At 49.0% G+C, this 17,873-nt stretch overlaps 1 protein-coding gene across 1 annotated transcript; it reads right to left on the bottom strand.

Moving 5' to 3' along the window:
- Nucleotides 1–4,014: 4,014 nt before the first annotated feature.
- On the bottom strand, nt 4,015–17,532 carry LOC147646290 (uncharacterized). Its single transcript, XM_086873674.1, has 15 exons — nt 17,159–17,532; nt 15,454–15,491; nt 14,897–15,028; nt 13,280–13,414; nt 12,666–13,007; nt 12,130–12,219; nt 11,559–11,730; nt 10,014–10,077; nt 9,269–9,317; nt 8,779–8,891; nt 8,069–8,186; nt 7,546–7,645; nt 6,885–7,081; nt 5,397–5,534; nt 4,015–4,280 (listed from the first exon to the last, which is right to left on the bottom strand). Exons 1-15 carry the CDS (start codon nt 17,424–17,426, stop codon nt 4,179–4,181), a joined length of 2,058 nt encoding a protein of 685 aa, XP_086729800.1. The 5' UTR covers nt 17,427–17,532; the 3' UTR covers nt 4,015–4,178.
- Between the last annotated feature and the right edge of the window lie 341 nt (nt 17,533–17,873).

Below are 17,873 nucleotides of genomic sequence, written 5' to 3'. Positions count from 1 at the left end.
TGAGCAGCTCAAGCTTGTGACAGCTCCAAACAGGAAACCTCAGCAGAAAACTCTTCCTCCAAACTCAGCTGCTTTCCCTCCTGCAGTTGTTTGGGAAAGAGCCTCAAAGCACAGACTCTGCTGGGAGCCATTGGTGCATTTCCTCCCTCCCGGCAGCAGCAGCTCCTGAGCCCTTCACGGGCTCCTGGCCCTTCCCAAACCCTTCAGCTCCCTTGGAACTCTCAGCAGTCACTAACATATGCATTTCTTTCATATTTAAACTGCATTTAAACTTCTCTTTTTCTCTCCTCTCTATCTTTTTAATCTCCTCTTTATCTCCTTTAATCCCGTCAGCACCAGTAGGATGGGGATGGAGTCTTGGGGTGGGTGTGGGATGAACTGAGGATCCAGCAGAGAAGGGCAAGGCAGAGGGGAGAGGACTCAGCCAACCCTTCTCCTGCTCTCTCCTCCCCCAGGCTCCAGCTAAAGCAAGTCAGACTGGAAAGGATCCCACAGATGCTGTGTTCTCCTCCCTCTGAGCTTGGCTGGGGATCCTCAGCTTCAGCCAGGTGCAGTGGCTGAGATTCTCTAATTTGAGTTTTTGGCTAATGCACTAAATAATGTGGTGGGTTTAGCGCTGGCTGAAATCTCCAGGGCACTTACTCATTTCTCACTGTGAGATGTGGATTAGGAGAAGGGCAAAACCAGGCTTAAAAGTTAGAAGGAATAAAGAAACTTTATTAACAGGACTACAAGAATGAGAAACCAGAATAAAACTTACAGAATGCCTTTCCTCTCCTGAATAACTTTTGTTGTTTTTTTTTTTAACTGACAGCATAGAGATAGAACTTGGGATGTTAAAACAGTATTCATTACACAAGTTTTTTATTAGTTTTTGTAGGGAGAGGAGTTTTTTCTTATTGTATCATGAAGACTTTTTTACAAGAAACAGGTTTTGTGTGTTTTTTTATTTTTACAAATAGCAGGCATCTGGGAAAAAAATTTTCTATTGTGACATTTTTCTCATTTTTACAGCCCTCATAGAGGTGTGTCTATGGGTTATGAATTCATGGGGTGTTATTTTAAGGATGAGTTGTTTGAAGGCAGATGTTTTCTTCATTTGTTTTTCTGATCATCTCTGGAAACAGTTTTCTACTTCTCTCCCTGGGTGCAATGGGCATGTTATTGTTTTTATTTATTTTCTGTTCAAGCTTTTAATGGGATTACAGTTATTTTAACATTTGTTTCATTAATGGATGCTTTTGTTTAGATTTATAGTTTTAATACTTTATTTTATACTTTTTTCATGAATTAAATGAGATATTTTAGTCTATCAATGATTATCCCTATGGCCTTACTAAATGATTATTTTAGTTTCAATTTCCATTTTTTCATTTCTTTTCTATCTGAGGTTTGGCCTTTTTTTTTACTGACTTTGATGTTTTTATGTTGTTTTTTTGTGTGTTATTATTTTGTCCTTTTCTGTCCCTGGAAAGATGAACAAGGTTTGTAGGTCTCATCCCTGTATTGAAAGGGTTAATATCTTGCCCAGCCTCATAATCTTCCTAGTGTTCCAAATAAATAGGTACTGTGAGGGATACATATCACAGGTGAGCACCCACTGCACAATCTGCTTTGGATTAAATCCCATCTCCGTCTTCATCAGCTCACAGTCACTGTGACACTATTCCTGCATGGAAGAAACAGGCTGGGATGCCCCTTTCTGCTTTTGATCCTTTTATTGGCAAATGAAATATTCTATTTGAAAACATTCAAACCTTAGAGTTTCTTTGTATTTTCACCTGAAAATGCTGCCAGCCGAGGTTCCCAAGGGTGTGGTACGTGTTTGTGTGCACAGAGCAAAGGTGTCAGCCTGTGTGCGTGGCCCGGGTGTCTGTCAATGCCCATTGAAGCAGACGGCTGGAAGGGGGCTCTGCCCGCCCTGCGCTGCTCCAGGGCTGGGGCTGGGCTGGCAGAGGCTGCAGAGCGCTCTGAGAGGCACAGCCTCAGCCCCGGCCGGCATCTTGTGCACGGTGGCACAGCCTCAGCCCCGGCCGGCATCTTGTGCACGGTGGCACAGCCTCAGCCCCGGCCGCCATCTTGTGCACGGTGGCACAGCCTCAGCCCCGGCCGCCATCTTGTGCATGGTGGCACAGCCTCAGCCCCGGCCGCCATCTTGTGCATGGTGGCAGCTCTGAGGGCTGTGCGAGGGACGCTCTTCCCCAGCGCTGTTTCTCGTCCTTTCCTTTCCCAGGATGGCATTTGGAAATGTTTCTTCGGCCCTATCAATACACAACTCACTGTCTTACTCACTTTATACTTAGAAGGTTCCAAGAAGACAATGAAAAGCATAGCGTGATTATGATGCACAAATAGTAGTCAAGAAAACAGTACTCCATAGTGTAGGGCCTGCAGAGCAGGGATTTTTTTATTCAATGCCAGGAGTGAGGGAGAAAGCTACACCACAAACTCACTTGTCCATTCTTTGCAAAGGACAAGTTTTTAAACTTTTTTAACTTGATGGGCACATTCTACTTTCCTAAGCTTCATATTTTCTAATTCTGTGATTATGGAAGCCCTTGCAGCAGGGCTCTGCATGAGGTAGTTGTCAGCCTCCCGGTGGTTGTTTTGGATTAAGGCTCAGGGGCTAACTGAATTCAAAAGGCCTTTTTGTTGCACTTCAACACTTCCCTTTTCTGGGAATTCAACACAAACTTATAGTCAATAAATTCAGCAAGTGCTCTTGCTGCGTGAGGCCACATTGTGTCTTTCATTCAGCAATTCATGAAGAAAACACAAATTGCCTACTGAGACCCTTCTGCTCCCTCCCAAATCACTACTCAAGAACAAGCCTCAGGCACATGCCCATAGTCCCTCTCTGCCAGCAGCTCCGAGCTGCATTGCACAGTGCTTGCTGTGCCCCAGAGAGCACCAAGCAGGCTGGCCTGGTGCCCCTGAATATTTCTGCAAAACCCTCTGCATTTCACACCTTTGCTGTGGCTCAGTGCAGAGCTCCAGGATTGCAGGCGCTTGGTCCCAGAGCTGTGTGAGGCACTGGCTCGTGCAGATGTGCCCTGACTTGCTGTCAGTGCCTCACGCTGGCCTCGGTTCCCCTGGCAGAAATGCCATGCCTGAAGGACACTGCCCTGTGCTGGAGCCTGCGGAGCAGCCCGGCTCCCTCCCCCTGTGCCCAGAGTGCTGCACACACTGCTGACCATTGCCAGGAGTTCCAGGGCACGCGGCAGAAGAGCAGCAATGGTCAGGCAGGGCAGCAGCCCTGGGCTGCTCTTTGCCTTTCTCTCCTCCTGTGCAGACTCCGGACAGCCCATGGCACCAGTGTGTGCTGTGCCCAGCACGGCGCCGCTTCCCCTCAGGAGCAGCCAGCTGCCAGCTTGGCTCTGAGAGTGGAGGATTTGCCTGGTGCCAGCAAGAGGCAGCCAGGGCCAGGCTGCTGCCTCTTGCAGCCCCAAGGGCCTCCTTCCAGCCTGCCTGTGCCGAGGCTCAGGCTTCTCCGGGCTCTGCCAGGGCTCTGCTGGGGCTCCAGCCTGGCCAAGGCCGGGCCCGCTCTCACCTCACAGGCGCTGACAGCTCTGCACCACAGGAGACCTTGCACAGCACCCTCATTGCTCTTTCTGCTTTCTCTCTTCAGCCAGACTCTCCTCCAGCCAAAGAGATTTCTCTTAGGGATACAAATCCAAGTGGCAGGAACCCAAATACTCTCGAGTCACATCTGCACAACCTGCATCTGCACAGGATGTTTGCGTTGCACCGCTCCTCCTTTGGTTTTTCCTGCAAATGCCATTGCTGTTTCTGCCTCAAATAGAAATGCCAGAGCTGGGCAAAACTTGTCCAGTTGGCCATATTTTAAACGCAGTGTGGTCTGGAGAGGATGAATGAAGAGGAGCCTTCCCCCCTTACAAACTGTACCAAAGAAGCCATCAATGTCACTTTCCACCTCTAAGAAAAAACTGACAATTCAGGAGGAAATGTTGAGCTTTCTCACAGGGTCAGAAGGAAAGAAATGTTCCAAAGGAGTTGAGATTTTAGAAATTTTATTTAAAATCCTACCCTACAATCCTACACTACAAACCTACACTACCATCCTGCACTACAATCCTACTCTATAATCCTACTCTACAATCCTACTCTGCAATCCTACTCTATAATCCTACTCTATGTTGGTCATGGAGAAGACAGTTCTAAATTAATTGTTGCATTCCTGCCTCCTCCTTCCACTTCTTCACGGCAACAATGAGAGGTGCCAGGCTGGACCCAGGCATGGCCGATGTTATAAATTGATGCTGCAGAAAGGAAAAGAAAACAACAAGAAAGCATGATTTTCCAATCTAAGAGCTTCAAAGGCAGGGGAATACTTTTTAAATGAAAAGGGGATTGAGTCAGAGTAGGTCAGGAGCATGGGGCAAGAGTGGCACAGGTTGCCCCAAGAGCTGGTAGGAGGCCCACCCCTGGAAATATCTGAGGTGTGACTATCCTGATCTCTTGAAAGATGTCCCTGCTCATTGCAGGACACAGACTAGATGACCTTTCCATGTCCCTGTGTGTTAGTTTGAGATGAATTGACATTTAGGGAAAGAAGTAAGAAACCCCGCACTGAAGTGATTTCTTTGAGAGAAGCTGCTGGGAGCTTCCTCTGTGCCTGAGACAGGCCAATGGCTGGCTAGTTCTGAGAACTGACAACATTTTGCACCATTTAGAAATGAGATGTGCCTCTGTGATGATGCACATTTTGAAAACCAGCAGCCCGGGCACTGGCCCTCTTTGCTTCCGGAGCCCGAAGGTAACGGAGCTCTGGTGAGGCCGGCCCTGCTCGCCCACGGCCTGTGCTCCTGGGGGAGGCCGGGCCAGAGCCCAGCGGCTCCCGGGCGGGGGATGGAGGCTGCGGGACCCCGGCCCCAGGCTGGGCCAGGCCACGGCTGCTGACATCTTGCCCACACTAAACCCTCTCCCCAGCGTGCAGCGACGGCTCCAGGCCGAGCCTCCCCTGCCAGCGACTCCCGGGCAGAGAGAGGGGCCCAGCACAGCCTGAAATCCAACACCGTGACTGCCATGACCTGGGTGAGATTGAACCCTTTCACTGCACAGATGAGACCTTTCTTATTCTTGTGGGCCTGCTAATAAAATTTGTTATTCCTTTGAAGTTTGAAGCCTGTTTTGCCCTTCTCCTAATCCATAGCTCCCAGCAAGAAATGAGTAAGTGCCCTGGTGATTTTAGCCAGCGCTAAAACCCAGCACTCCCTGCCAGCCCAGCCCAGTCTAGGATTGCTCCCCACTGTCAGCTAAACAGCACCAAGGTTGGAAGGGAGGAGGATGGGGGCTCATCTGATGCCTTGGATTTCAGTGGAGGAGGAGCCCATCCCTGGGACACTGTTTCACCTGCAGCCCTTTTGGCATTTTACCTGCAGCAGCTCCTTGGCAGACCAGCGCTGCGCCTCGCCTTTCTGCAGGCAGCAGCTCAGGAAGTCACGCAGCAAAGGCGAGAATTGCTCGGGCTGCCGCAGCTGTGGGCTCCCTTCTGTGGCTATGTGGAATTTAGCCTGGAGAAAAAGGAAACACAAGGCTCCACCTGCTTCTTTCCCATCTGGAACTGCTCTCCCAGAGCCCATTGTTTAAGCTCCACTCTGCAGTGGCAGTTTTTGCCCTGGCAGAGAGGCAGAGATGACTTTCCTGTAGCATTTGGATGATGGCTTTCCTGTATCATGAAAAAACCCAAGCCCCAAAGCCACAGCTTTGCCAACATCCAGCAGATCTTGCCTTGGCAGCTGATTTCATTGCCTGATCTAGTTAGTGGCAACTACATCAGCAAATACGTGTTTCCTTCTCGGAGGATTCCCAGCAGCTTGGCAGCCTTTTTGGAAGAGGGATTTTGCTATTCTAACGAACTCTACTATTTCCAAGGATTCTTACATGAAAAGAATCTCTGCAGTGCTTGTTGGTCCCTTAAGCACAGCTGCCATAAAACAAAACTCTTCAGGCTTTTTGTCCTGTTCTTGAAAATGATGGTAATTGGAAGAAAAGAAAGGAAATGCAGCAGGTGTTCCTCAGGGAAGGAAACAAACCTTTGGAATCTCATTTTCAACACAGACACATTAAGATGCCTCCACAAATGTATTGGGTTGAAAATGCCTGTTTGGGCACACAGGAGCCACCTGCAGCTCTGTCTCTCAGCACTCTGAAAATTTCAGGTTCCCTTAGGTGGCAAAAGGAAAATATTCATGGTGAAATCAGAAGTGTCATCCCTGTGGTAACCCTGTGCTGGTTGGATTCTCAAGTCAATGCATTAACGCTGTGCCCATCCCAGAAAGTGCCAGGAAACAAACAGGAGGTTTTGGCAGGCTCTCCCCGTCACCAGGCTCCAGCTTGGTGATACGGAGAAAGTGGCTTGGGTTAGGAAAGAAGGTGGTCACTGAGTGTCTCAGCAGCACTGCACAAGAAGCAGAAGAGACTCTGGCTTTACAGCCTCATCTCCAGGTTTCAGGCAAGTTTCCCTGTGAGAAGAATGGGGCTGCACCTCTTCTCTCAAAAGCACTGTTTTTGAAACTTGGTTTGGTTTGAGTTTCTTTGCTTCATTTCTGGAAAGATAACAGCAGCTCTGAGACGCTTGTTTCCTATTCTTGGGGCCATCTACACAGCCAAAAGAGCTGGAACGACTTCTAAGGCAAAGCAAAATGCTGCCTGAGAATGGAGATGGTTTGGGCGAGGTAAGGCTTGAGTTCCCCCAGTGCTGCAACCAAAGCTCCAGCAGATGCTGATGTGCTGCAGGGACATTTGTAGAAGGGGCCTTGGTGGAAGTACTTCCAGCAGATGGCCATGGGATTTTGTGCAGTGAGCAGAGAACACGGGACAGGTGAGAAAGACAGCGGGATCAGAGAGTATTTGCTCCTTACCGATTGAGCAGTGAAACTGTCATAAGGAGTTTTTTGTTCGGCCATTTCAATTGCCACAATTCCAAAAGACCACACGTCCACTTTGGGGCCATATGGTTTATGCTTCACCACTTCAGGTGCCATCCACCAAGGAGTCCCGGTCACCGAGCACCGCTGATTTTGCTCAGGGGTGAGCTGAGCAGAAAGGCCAAAATCAGCTGAGGAGAAAGCAAAATACTCTTTTAATTTTAATACTCTCAATTAGGAAACCAAGCCAGAGAATTCCCCAGTGGAAGTTTGAGAATGTGCAGTTGAATTTCCTGGACAACACTCCCTGCTCTCTTTCCTTAGGGCTTTAGCCAAGGAAATATGAATTGGCTACTTCAAACATCCCCCCATTTTTTACACTTCCTCCAGCAGTGCCTTTTGTTCCCCTGAAGGTTTAGATTGCAGCTCCCTCCCTCTGGAAGGAACACACACAGACACACACAGAGCAATAGCACTCTTGGCTGCTTGTGGTTCCTTGTCATAGCTGTGTGCACCCTGCAACTGTGCCTTCAGCCCACAGCAAGGGGGACCCCTGCACTGCCAGCAGCAGCATTTTTGGGGAGCTGGCAGTCACTGAAAGCAGCCCCACACCCCCCATTCCTGGAAGGCTGAAGCTGAGCAAGAATACACTGACCCAGCTTGACAGAGCCGTCGGTTCTGAGAAGGATGTTGTTGCTCTTGACATCTCGATGGATCACGTGGTTGGAGTGAAGAAAATCCAGTCCTTGCAGGCACTGAGAGAGAAAAGAGAACCAGGGGGGCAAAAAGTAGTGCTGTGAGTTCATCGCACAAGAAAGGAAACAGCTGTGGAAGGTTCCCTTTGCAGGGGAATGGGGAGGAATGGCAGAACACAGCGCCATTGAGAGCAAGAGCCTGCTGCTCCAACAGGAGCAGAGCAGCACCTTTCTCAGTGGAGAACTGCAAATGCCAATGCAAGAGACAGAGCTAGAATACAAGAGCAGGGGATAAGAGTACAGGAAGTGAGTCCAGTGAGTGTAGGGGTACTGGCAGACAGTTCACTTGAGATGCTCTTGCTTGCCCATAGCCGAGCAGCAGCACAGAAACCAAGCTTGGCCCATGAAATCCCTCCCGTTCTGAGCCCCTGTTTCCCAGACAATGCAGCTCAAGGCCTTGGAAGCACAGATGGGATCCCTGACCTCCCGACTGACAGCTGCAATCTCTCCTTCAGACATTTGAATCTCGTCGATGAGATCTCTCAGAGTGCCTCCGTCCATGTACTCCATCACCAGCCAGAGTTCCTCATGCACAAGGTAGCTGAAAAAAGGCAACAAGGCCATGCAGGTGAACATGCACGCCTAGGTTGGTTTTATGCTTGAGTCTTGTTTCTGGGTCCCTTGGAGACAAGGGCAGAAGTAAAGGCATAGACATTGCCTCTAGGCTGTGCAGTGTTTGCAGTCTGTGCTGTCTCAAGGAGAAAGGCAGTTTAGGAAGAGCCCAGATAAAAAACCTGTCACGCATGGCATTTCTGGAAATAAGCACCTAGTCTTCCTGGCATGCACAGCAATGGAAAAGAGGGGCAACAATGCAAGGGCAATCCTCTCTTGGATGGTTCATCAGCATTTAAGAAACTTGAAAAACTGAGTCCCAAAGAACTTTGGAGGCAATGAACTTAGAAGGTATTGAATTCTTAAGATAGGGCTGATGCAGGGTTTTGAACCATTTTCAGTCTGCATTTGCCAGGGTGGATTCATGCAGACAAAATGCAGTCTCTTCCCATCCACTGGAGATAAGTAGAGAAATAATCATTAACAGCTCTATTTCCTGCCACTGACCAAAGTGGGTTTTTAGGCTCTCATGCTTGTAGTATGTAAACAAACATTCAAGGGATAGGACCGTGACCACTCACCTGGCTAAGTAATTCACGATCCTGGGACTCCTATTACTCTCCATGATCCTGATTTCATTCATGGTTAGTATCTTCCTACTCACTCCTTGCACATTTATTTTCTTTATGGCCACCTCAAATGACATTGAAAGGAGTAACTTGAGAAAATTGGTAGCATGAGACCACAACACACATGGAGCAAGTGATTTTGGAATGGCACAGCCAAGCTGAGCCAAAGTGCCTTGTGATTAGACCTCATCACTGGAGTAATTAGGGAGTGACATTGCAACAGCCCATTTCTCTGCTCCCTTGGGGGTCAGTTACAGGACATGTGGCCACTGGCGATTTGCCTTGTCCACAAAGCCTGTTCCAAGTGCAATTTGCAGGCTGGCTCCAGTCTGTGCTTCTTGTGCCTTTTCAGCACAGCTCTCCTCAAAGCTCCAGCCACAGCTGTCAGCAGTGGGGAAAGGCCTGGAGAGCAGCAGAGGCTGCAGGGGCTGTTGACATTTACCTCTCCTCCTGTTGCAATGTCAAGTGCTCTGGAAACCTCTCCAAAACCCCTAGAAACAAAACAGCAGCAAAGAAAGGAGAAGCCATTTAGATCTTGCACTGAAAGCCAGTCCAGACAGGAGAGCTCTGCTGTAAATGCCTAAAAGCTGCAGGTTGCAGGAGGGGTCTGCCAGAAGGCAGATGATGCATTTTCCCCTCAAGTGCCTGGGCACTGGGCCTGTTCCTGAAGCCTTGGGCTTTACTGCCTCAGCTCCAAAAGGCAGCTTATTCCTTCATCTCGGCTATCAGCTTCTAAACTGTGCAATTCTAATCCTGAGCATGGAGTATTTCCTTTAGCAAACTCTTGGAGAGAAATGTTCCTGAGAACTGTTATCTGACAGCTCTCATTGGGGGTAGGTTGTGCTTTCAGGCAAGCAAGATTCTTCTCCTTTCATTAGTGTGGCCAGATGATTTGGAGACATCCAAAAATGCGAAGGAAATGAATCCTGAGCTGTCCCACACTTGAGAGACAAGCAGATTTACCAGGTTCTGTTCCTTGCTGCAGGCAAGACCTTGGCAGCATGGAGATGTCTTTGACAATGCCTTCTGAGCACACTTGACAAATTCTGGCCAGTACTGAGACATGGGGCAGACTAAGCCCGCTGTCTAAACATTTGGACAACCTGTCTGACTTCCCACTTGATGGATATTCCCCCAGTGAAACACCTGGCTCATGGCTGTGTAGAAGTGACTGTGGTTGGACTCACCCGCTGCCAAGACTTTCCAGTTCGATGTATTTTGTGATGGGATTTTCCTTGTTCACCATTCTCCCTGAGGGAAACAAAATGCAAGATGCTGACTTTCAGGCAGAGATCCCAACTTGCAGGAGATGCCAAAGGCAGCCCCGCTGTCTGGGGCTCTGAACCCTCTGTGGTCAGCTGGGCAGCAAGCACAGCAGCAACAAGACAGGCAGTTGTGCAGTACAAATGGGCAGCAGAGAGACTGATTTTGTCCAGTCCTTGGAAGGAAATGAAGCGCAGAGAGCACAGCAGGGCACAGCACAAGGCTGGCAAAGGCCAAGCATGAGCACTGACAAGCAATGGCAAGAAGACACAGCCGGCCTGAGCCCCTGACAAGCTGTGGCCCCCGTTCAGGACACAACAGCATTGCCTTGGAGATCAGACACAGCCAGGTGCAGATCAAGGCCCTTTTGTGTCCCAGCAGGTGAAGGTAGACACCAAATCAGCTGGGATCTTTTCTCAGCCCCACCAGGTCTTTTCTGAGAGCACAGCACTGGCAGCTGTCATGGGCAAGAAGCAGATTAAATGGGTTGTGCTGCAGAATCACAAAGGGCTTGATGTGTTTTCCCAGAGACTGATCTGAGCAGGGCTTGGGCCAATAGGTAGGATTCTAAGAGTCATGGGAATGGCTGGGAATCAGGGATGAAAAAGTGCCATGGATCTGAGGAATACACAGCACAGGGGCTGCAGGCTCGCTCCTGAGAAATGCCTGCAGTGCTGTTTTATCTGATCACACCACGTGGATGTGTCTCTTGGACACATCTTTATAAAAATAAATCTGGGATATTAATTACAGATTGTGGCACAAGTATCTGTTTCTTCATTGTGGGCCCAATGAAAACATCTCTTGCTCTCTGTTTCTGCTGTCACCTGATGTTCTTGCAAAGGAATCCTCACTGACAAAAATACAGCATTCTCATAAAAACCTTGTAGATGTAGTAGAGGCAATAAAAACAGTCCTAATAATGACACCACTAAAACCCATGGGGCAGAACAGCCCTTTCAGGATGGAGAAAAAAAAAAACTCTACCAAAAAACCCCAAATCCGAAACCAAAAAAGGATAAAAACTGAAAACTAAAAACGGAACCCCAACAAAAAGACAAAACCCCAAATCCAATCAATATCTCTGAAGTCTTTTGGTTCTGACGACTGGTGGGAAGTCTGGAGTCTAAGGAGAATCTAGGAATCAAATATTCTGTTCAGTTTGGCCACTAGCACACAGAACTTGCATAGATCATTTGCTGGGCCACAGCCTTCTGCTGATCCAAGAACAATTCCTGCTGCTGCCTTTAGTGGCAAGGGAATGCCAGGCAAAGCCGAGCCAGTCCAAGCTGCCCTCAGAGGCAGCAGGAACAGCCAGAGCGCTCTCTCGCTGCCTCAGAGCACAGCAGTTCCTGTGGGGAGTCCTAAATGTCTCTGGGACACCAAAGTGAGGAGGATCATTTGCTACAGCTCTGCTGGCACGTGCACACAATACACTGTCCCTCAGACAAGAAATACACCAGACGTACTCAGTTGCTCCACGAAGTCTCCCAGGCTCTCCTGGAGCTGAGCAGCAGATGTGTCACTGCTGGAAATGGACAAACTGCCCCGGCTCCACTGCTCAGCTTGGGCAACAAAGGCTCCTTTAGATGCTGCTGCTGCTGCTGCTGCAGCAGATTGAATGGAAGAGCCTGTGTAGATCTGCGAGAAGAAAGGAGTTTGTGTCAGAAAGCTGGCTGGCAGAGATTACCCCGAGTTCCCTTTTCAAATGCAAGCCCTTAGGAAGTTGCTGTTAGCCACATGCAAAGCTCATCAACTGGATTTTTTGGATGCCCACTTCTGGAACCAAATGGTCAAAACGCAAGGTTGGTTTTAATCAAGTTGATGGCCAGTTTCATATTCCATTTTCCTGGATTTTCTGAAGGATGACTGCAACAACGACCATTGCACTTCCTCCCAAGGATCCCTTTCCCCCTCCAAGGGCTGCAGACACATTTGCAGCTCCTTGTTCTAATGTTGGAGCTCCTCCCCCTCAGTCCTCTTTTCCTGCACCATCTTCAGAAGGTGCTCAGCCTGCAGCACTTGTGCTTGGGACAGTACCTGTGCCTGCCGCCGACCTTGGGGCTCTTCATCAGCCGGCATTTGCTGGAAGCCTTCGCAGGCTGCCAGGTGAGATATCAACACGTCCACCTCAAGTCAAAGAGAACAAAGCAGTCAGAGACCACAGCTTGTCCCTGTGTGCCAAGGCTCATTGACTGTGAGCAAAGGGAAGGAGCAGGACAGCAGCAGATTCACCAAGGGATACAGACAGCTTGCAGCTTGTATTCCAAATCTGTCTGGGGGACTGTGTTCACTTGCAAAAAGCCCTGAAGAAACAAGGAGAGCAGGAGCAGGCCAGCAGGAATCCCTTGAGATGAGTGCTGGCAAAAGGGGCAAATGACTGGTGCCACTGTCCAGGGCAGCAGCTGAGATTGAGCACAGCAGGAAATGTCCTTCCAAGCAGCTGGGATAGACACTACAGCAGGATGGCACTGAGAGGCATCAGCCCAGCCCCCTGCTGCTCTGCAGAGGAAAGGCAAGAAGGGCAGAAAGCACCAGACTGCAGTGACTGCTGTGCCTATTGCTCTTTCACTCACTCGATTTTCTAGAGCCTCTTGCTGCTGAGCGAGGAGATGGAATTTCTCTTCGATGATTCTCCTTTCTTCCTCCAGCCTGTTCTCCCTTGCCCTGATCCTAGCCTCAGCTTCCTGCAGCTCTGCCAGAAGCTCCTCATCAGAGGCCTGTGAAGAATGACAGAGAGGAATTTCCATGAGTGGAGTGTCTGCCACTCTTTCACTCACCTGGTTCTGTTGATTTCCTCTCTGCCAGGGGAGATTCATCTCCTCTTGGATGCTTCCGTCTTCCTCAGGCCTCCTCTTCACTGCCATGATGGCCCTCGGAGCTTCAGGCAGCTCTGCCTGGGGCTCTGCCTCGATGTTCTGTACACACAAATGGAGAGCAAGTGCCTGGGAGCTGCCATCAGGCTCAGCTTCTTCCTCAGTTTCAGCCTCAAAATCACACTCATTCAGTCACTTCTTTCTGCTTCCCTACCCACCTCTGCTTCCACTGTAACCTCCTGTCCCGCTGCTGATCTCTGCAGAGGCTCTTTGCTTTCAGGGCCTCTGGCACTCGTGGCCTGCTCAGTCCCAAGAGCTGCGTTTTATGCCCCTCTTCCTGCCCTTCACTTTGTCCCCTGCTGAGTCAGCCTTACCTGGCCATTCTCCAGTGGCTCTTCCACCTGCTGCCCCAGCTGCTCTTCCTGCTCTTGGGCTGGGAACAGCTCTCCCTTAGGCTGGCACGGCTGTCCTGATAAAACAATCTGCTCCTGCTCTTTCTCTGGATGGACCTGCAGAGAAAGCAAGAGAAGATGGGCTTCAACTTCTCATCCAACATTTGTGGGCCAAGACTCAAAGGCTGATGGGCTCCCACGTTCCCAAAGCTCTGTGCTGCTGCTCTCCTGCCTTGTTCTCTGCCTGTGGGGAAGCACAGATTCCAAAGTGACCCTGGCAGTGCAATCAGGGCCCATCTGGCACTGAATCTCCAACAGACTCTTGGGCAGCTGACAGGAAATGTGGGGCATTTCTCAAGGGCCTCCTTCCCCTTCTGCTGTGTCCTGCTTGTCTCTCCCTAGTGACTGACAGCCAGCCCTGTCCCACAGCTCCATCCTGGCTCTGCAGGGGCTTCCTGGGTGAGCTCAGCCCTTGGGAGAGACACTGCTGGAGTTCATGTTCTTTTCAGGCCTGCACTGCCACTCCTGCCCCTCTGACATCTACACTCTTGTTAGAAATCCTGCTCATTCAGGAGACAAGGATGTGTGCAATTGGATCCTCTGCTGCAGGTCAGAGAGCCTCTATGGCCACCTCAGGATATGGAAGAGGACCAAGGTGTTTCTCCTCCCTCTTTTGTCAGCTGAGAATTCTGAGTGGCACTGACAGAGATCCTCAAAAGGCCCCACCAACAAATTAATTGACACACCCCTAGGGATGCCAATGAAGGAAGCCATGGGTCATGTAATGCATGTATGACCAAAGTCACCAAAAACCACCTAAACCATGGAATTGTCCCACCTCACTAGCACAGGTAGAAATTTAGATGTTAAACAGGGAGTGTCAGGACAGAAGAGGCAGGAGGAGGAAAACAGCTCTGAGGAGAAAAAACAACCATCTCTAAAGGGGTTCTTAGCAACAAAAGACAGCACTCAAGGACTTGCAGCTTTGCCCCCACACTAGGCTCCAATGCAGTTTCCAAAGCTGCAGACTTCACCACAAAACGTATCAAGAGAAACTTGCCACTTGTGGATTTTGCCTCAGAAGAAGGGTTCAGAACTACACAGTTTGTTTCTTTGGCCACACAGGACAAGAATGGCTGGCCACAGCTTCATGGACAACACAATCATCTCTTTGCAGCTTATCAAAAGCCAAAAGTCAGGTGGCCTAAAAGACTCTGCAGAAGTGAAGAATTACTCAAGGAAACTGCAGAACACTTCTCCAGGTCATGCAGAGATTTCCAAAAAGGGACAGCAAACAAAGCAAGCCCTGTGAGCCCCAGAAATGCCGTGTGAGCCCTTGGCCATGGCTTGGCAGAAGCCAAGAGACAGAGCTTCCCTGAGCCAAGCAGCCAGCTGCTCACCCGCAGGCAGCAGCGCTTTGGGGCCTCAGCACGATGGCTCAAAGCCCAATTTCCAGCTGCCACGGGATGGGGGAATGGCTGGGTGCTGGCAGGACTCCAGCACTCAGCATCCTCAGCCAGCAACAGCAAGTGCTGGCTGCTCAGAAACTTGCAGCTCTGCCTTGCACTAAAGACAGCAGCACCCAGCACTGGCACTTACTGTCTGGGCATGGTCAGGCTGGGCTGTGACCACAGCTGGAGGCTCGTGCTCCTTTTGCTCATTTTGCTCCTCTTTGGCCTCTTCTCCAGGAGCAGAGGGAGCCACAGCAGAGTCTGCTCTTGCTTCTGGGCTCTGTGGACAGATGGTGGAGTTAGGGACAGGCAGCTCCCTATCATTTAGAACCTTATTTCTCTTCAGCTCTACCAAGCACAAATCATCAGCTTTGATAGCAATGGGATTCTAAGTCTCTCCAACTAAATCAAAATGGGTTAATTCAGCCAGGCTGCAAATAGCTCTGAATTAGAGAGTTCACCCTGGCTACTATCAGCAAGCAACGTTCTCTCTGCAAAGCTGAGCTTTGAGTTCTTTTAAAGCTCTGCAATGGAAAATTAGGAAATAGCCAACAATGCCTTTGCTATTGCTGTTGTAAACATGGAAATGGATCTTCTTTCAGCCCACCCAGCTGGCCCTCTGCACTCTACTGCCACAGGCCAAGCTCACAGTTCCCTGCACAATTCTGAAACACCAGGAACATCAAATGTTCCTTTCTGACTCACCTCAGGATCGGCACCTCTGAACACATGGCTCACATGACCTGCAGTGGGCAAGGAAAATGAACCAAATTCTTTGAGAAAACTGGAGAGAACCGTGGCCTATTTAGAACAGCATCTGAGAAGATCTCCCAGTCTGCATTTTCAAAGGTGTCCTGCTTGACTGGTGTGGTTTAAAGCAGCAACTAAAAAATCACTAGAAAACTTATTTATTTCTTGCTGTGAGATATGGATTAGAACAAGAGCAAAACAGGCTTAAAACTTAAATGGAATAAAGAAAGTTTATTTACAAAAACTACAAGAATACGAAACCAGAATAAAACTTCCAGAACAACCCTTTTCTCCCCCACTACCCAGCCATTCTCTTGTTTACATGACAACATAGAGACAAAAATACTTTGGAACTTTGGTGTTTACAACAGTCCCAATTCCTGCTAGAGTCTTTTCATCAGTCTTTGTAGAGAAACAAAAGTCTTCTTCTGCATTCTATGGAGTTTTTCACAAGAAAATGATTTTTCTTCATAGCTTTCTATTTCTCTGATGCCAGCTGCCGGGAAATCTGCCATCAGTTATCTCCTCCCATTTGCCATCACTCTGAGGTGTGTTATGGGTCATGAGTCTAGGGATGTCATTTTTAAGAATGACTTATTCAAAGACAAAAGTTCTCTTTATCTGTTTTTGTGAGCCCCCCTGGAAACAGAAGTTTTCTCTTTTTGCTTCTTAAAAGCCACAAATCTTCAACTGTTACTTCTCCCCCTCTGTTCCAGCATCTCACAGTGTCACAACTACTTCATCATTTGCTCAAAATCCACACTTGGAAACACTCCGTTCCTCCCAATATACTCTGTCACGAATTAAAGGAGTTTTTATTCAGAAAACTACTGTCCATCTCCATAGCTTTAACAGAAAAATATTTCAGCTTATTAAAAGCATCTCCTTCTTTCTCTTCCCCCTCTAAATTTATTTTTTTTCATCACTGTCTTTGATGGGCTGATGGTTGATCACTCCCTCTCTCTCTCTCTCTGGAAAAAAAGGATTAATCTGCAAGTCTCATGCAGGTGGTAAAAGAGTTAAAATCTTGCTAAAGCTGCAGATGTTGATGGTGTCAGGTTTCAGTTCAGTGGCAGAAACTGCAAACCAAGTCAGGCTGGCCGGCTCCGTTTCTCCCCCCACCCCGCCCTCTGCAGCCTTGTCCGGCCTGGAGGGGGGGAGGAGGCCGAGACAGAGCCCTGTGACCTCGTCAGAAACCAGAAACCAAAGAGAGCAAGAAATTCCCGGCCTCACACCTTCAGGTGCTGTTCAAAGGTTGATCTCACTTCTCAATAGTTAAAACCGCTGCCAATTCTCACCCATGGCCAGGAATTAGTCAGGAGAAAAAACTCCCATCAGCCTCCAGCAGTTTCAACTTCCCCAGCTCTCAGAGCTATCTTAAAAGTAAAGTCACCCCAAGAGATTGAGCCAGCAAAGTGAGGAAATGCCAGACTCTGCTGCCACAGGCTCTCCCGTGGAGGGAACAGAAGCCCTGCAAATGCTGCCCGCAGCCCCCTGGCTACAGACACCCCGTGTTTTGCTGAAGGTGTTGACAGGAGCTTTACCAAACCAGGGGCATCCTCATGGTCTTTGTGTTTCAATAGCAACCTGGTCACTAAGGAAGAGCAGGGAGACCTACAAAAGCCAGCTCAGGTTCCAGCCAGGGAAAACCTCTACTTACGTGCCAGGTTGGTCAGGAAATAGCCAGAGTAGCCAATGACATAGATGGTGCAAATGGCAGCAGCGAGCTGCTCAATCATTTTTGCCAGTTTGCACACTCTGCTCCACCACAAGAACAAACAAGGCTCCTGTGCAGTGTGCAGCTGCCCACTGACAAACGCCTCAAGCAGGAGGATGCTCCTGCACTGAGCAAGCCCAAGAGCTGCTCTGACCCTGAGGCCTTCCGTGCACCAAGGCAACCTTGGGATGTCACCACGACAAGGTGGCATCCATGCCCTGACATCACAAAGCCAATGCTCTGCGCTGCTCTGGGAATTGATGCAGAGCAACCCAACCTTCCCTACAGCAAACACAAAATTGCCTGGGAGCTTCTCCTCTGTCACAAAGGGTCACAAATCCTTTGCTGGGCTGTGGGAAATGGAAAGACAGAAACTTCCACAGATACTGAAGGGTTTGATTGACAGCCTTGGAAGGAGCTTGGGTTCATGCAATGCTAAAGGTTCACAGACGCTGAGTCGAGAATTCATAAGCTTATGTTCCTATAGCTGCAAGTAAGAATATGCCATAAGTAAATAAAAAACTGCATTGAGTGAGATGGTGGAGAGATTTCAACTGTAATTGTGTGATTTTATAGAGTAAGCTATGAATCTAAATATTATCCTAAGAAGCACATGTGTGTAGGTGAGCTAGCAGTGTATTGGGTGAAAAGCAGACAC

Source organism: Cyanistes caeruleus, unplaced genomic scaffold, assembly GCF_971803275.1.
Source record: "Cyanistes caeruleus unplaced genomic scaffold, bCyaCae1.hap1.1 HAP1_SCAFFOLD_103, whole genome shotgun sequence".
Classification (NCBI taxonomy): domain Eukaryota; kingdom Metazoa; phylum Chordata; class Aves; order Passeriformes; family Paridae; genus Cyanistes; species Cyanistes caeruleus.
Note: the sequence above shows the minus strand (reverse complement) of the source record. Positions and strands in the feature narration are given on the sequence as shown.